General features: G+C 42.1%; 1 protein-coding gene across 1 annotated transcript; it reads left to right on the top strand.

The window, feature by feature from the left end:
- Window positions 1-432: 432 nt before the first annotated feature.
- On the top strand, window positions 433-2,385 carry TM35_000161850 (uncharacterized protein; the record flags this gene model as incomplete). The annotated part of the gene is made up of 1 exon (XM_029026057.1): window positions 433-2,385. The coding sequence occupies one exon, from the start codon at window positions 433-435 to the stop codon at window positions 2,383-2,385; it is 1,953 nt and encodes a 650-aa protein (XP_028882613.1).
- Between the last annotated feature and the right edge of the window lie 153 nt (window positions 2,386-2,538).

Raw genomic sequence — 2,538 nt, 5'->3', positions numbered from 1 at the left:
TTGTTGTTGTTTTTGTTTCTTGTTTCCTCCCTTTCAGATATTTACACGGGGATATCAGGCCTTTGTGATGATGATGGGTTTGAAGTGCATGGTGAAAAGGGGAAGGGGGAAAAGGGAATTGAAGTGCGATCTACAGAAAAAGAAAACTAATGGTGTATCCGACATCAATGAGGAGACCTAAATAAAGGGCATCACTGCATCCAATGACACAAAATACCTACACATGGTAAAAAAAAAAAAAAAAAATAGATAAATGTCTTCTTGTGGAATTAATTGTTTTTTTTTTCTTAATTTATTGATTCTCTTTCCATTTTTATTTTCTTTTATTTGAATGTAGAAAAGAGAACGAAAACGAAAAAGTGTCGAAAGACAAAAAGTTTACCACCTCAAGCAAAGAAAGAATAAAAAAAAAATTCTTTTCGGATTGTAATCATGAGCCACGAAGAACTTGTTAAGCGTCTCCCAAAGGGACCACAAAAGCCTATTAACGAATCACGTCGATTTGCCATTATGGCCGTAGGTGCATATGGGTGCATCTGCACTTCTCTTAGATACGCCTTCAACCTTACTTCAGGAGATCTGCAGTCCCGTTACAACCTTACTGGTCGTGATGTCTCAAGCATAAGCACAGTGGGTCTTGTGTTTTGTTATTTTGTCTTGCCTTATGCTTTTCTCTTTGATTACCTTGGTCCGAGACCTATCTTCGCTATTGCCATGGTAGCCTTCCCACTCGGAGCGCTGCTTTTGGCATTGGTTTTCGCCGGTCATATCGCAGCTTCCGTACTACGCTTTTGTGTTTTTAATGCCATTTTTAATATAGGTTGTACACTCTTTGATTTGGGATGCATGATGACAGTAATGAGCTATTTCCCATCCCATAAAGGAGCCGTCGTGGCAATCATGAAATCGTACATCGGATTGGGTTCAGCTATTGTGGGATGCATTCAGGTTGCTTTCTTCCTTGGAAAAACACAAGAGTATTTCTATTTCTTGATGGCGCTAGTGTTCGTCGTCGGAGGAGCATGCCTAATATGTCTGCCACTCCCGTCTTATCATCTGACAGGCTATGAAGAGAAACATCTGAGTGTTGAGGAAAAGGAACGACGCCTGGCACGAAAAGCAGTTTACCTGCGTCAGAAGCCTCCTACTATTCGATTCGTGATAGGTCTTGTCTTTGTCCTCACATTTGTTGTTTTCTTGCCGCTGCAGAGTGCACTTGTGGCTTATCAGGGACTGGGGCAAAGCTACAGAATTGCTTTTGCCATTGTTGTCATTGTGCTGATGGCGCTTTACCCGATGATGGCGCTGCCTGTACGATTTCTTGATCGCCGTAAGACTGAGGTTGACAGGATCACTGAACCGGGAAATGAACCTGAGGGAGAGAGCAGTGATCAGGTTGATGTGGTGAAGCCGGATGATGTGGTGGAGACTGATGTTGACTACATTGCCCCACAGTATCAAACGACGTTTTTTGAGAATCTTCGCACACCAAAAATGTGGGCTCTTGTCTGGTCATACTTTTGCATCGTTGGTTCTGAGTTTGTTATCATTTTCAACGCCCGGTTTATTTATGCTGCACTTGCTGGTGAGAAGGTAAGTGATGAACTTGGTACACTTTTGACGGTGCTTAATGGCGTTGGAAGTGCTGTGGGTCGTCTGTTGATGAGTGTATTTGAGATTTGGTCGCAGAAGCGAAAGGCTGAGGATCGTATCCCCATCACAATAGCACTTTTCTTTCCAGTAATTTGTGTGATGCTTTCAATGATCTTCTTCCTTGTATTACCAAAGGCAGCATTGCCATTGCCTTACATCATGGCTGCTCTTGGTAACGGCTTCTGTGCTGCTGTTATTGTGATCGTTGCACGCACCATATTTGCCAAGGACCCCGCAAAACATTACAACTTCTGTTTTCTTGGTACAATGTTTTCCGTTATTTTCTTGAATCGTCTGACGTACGGTGAGTGGTACACACGTGAAGCAGAGAAGCAGGGTCAGACACTGTGTCTTGGCCGGAATTGTGTATTGATGCCCCTGCTCTTTTTCCTTGGACTCAACTGTAGTGCACTTCTTTCTATCATTTACATTAATTGGGAATACCGCCGCTTCAGTCGTCTCGTACTAAAGGAGCGACGCCGCATAAGGGAAGATGCATTACTAGGAGAGAGAGCCACAGAGACGCAATCCAGCAACTTACCGGATGCTCCAGCGGAAAATCCCATAAATGGTGGAAACGCATTGGCATCACAAGAAAAAGATGATGATGATGACAACAACCGCAGCAATGTGAACGACGACAACAACCAAAGCAATGTGAATGACGACAACAACCGCAGCAATGTGAATGATGACAACAACCGAAGCAATGATAATGCAGTACGTGTGTAAACACCAAAAAAAAAAAAAGATGTTTAGCGTTTCTCTTGCGTTTTAAATGATCTTTTTTATTGTGTTTATTTTCAATCCCCTTACTCTTTTTCCTATTTTTCTTGGTAATCTTTACCATATATATTTTGCCAGATAATGTAAAAAAAAAAAAAA

The sequence above is a fragment of the Trypanosoma theileri genome (assembly GCF_002087225.1).
Source record: "Trypanosoma theileri isolate Edinburgh chromosome Unknown TM35_Tth_16_V1, whole genome shotgun sequence".
Classification (NCBI taxonomy): domain Eukaryota; phylum Euglenozoa; class Kinetoplastea; order Trypanosomatida; family Trypanosomatidae; genus Trypanosoma; species Trypanosoma theileri.
This window is presented reverse-complemented; position numbering and strand designations above follow the sequence as displayed.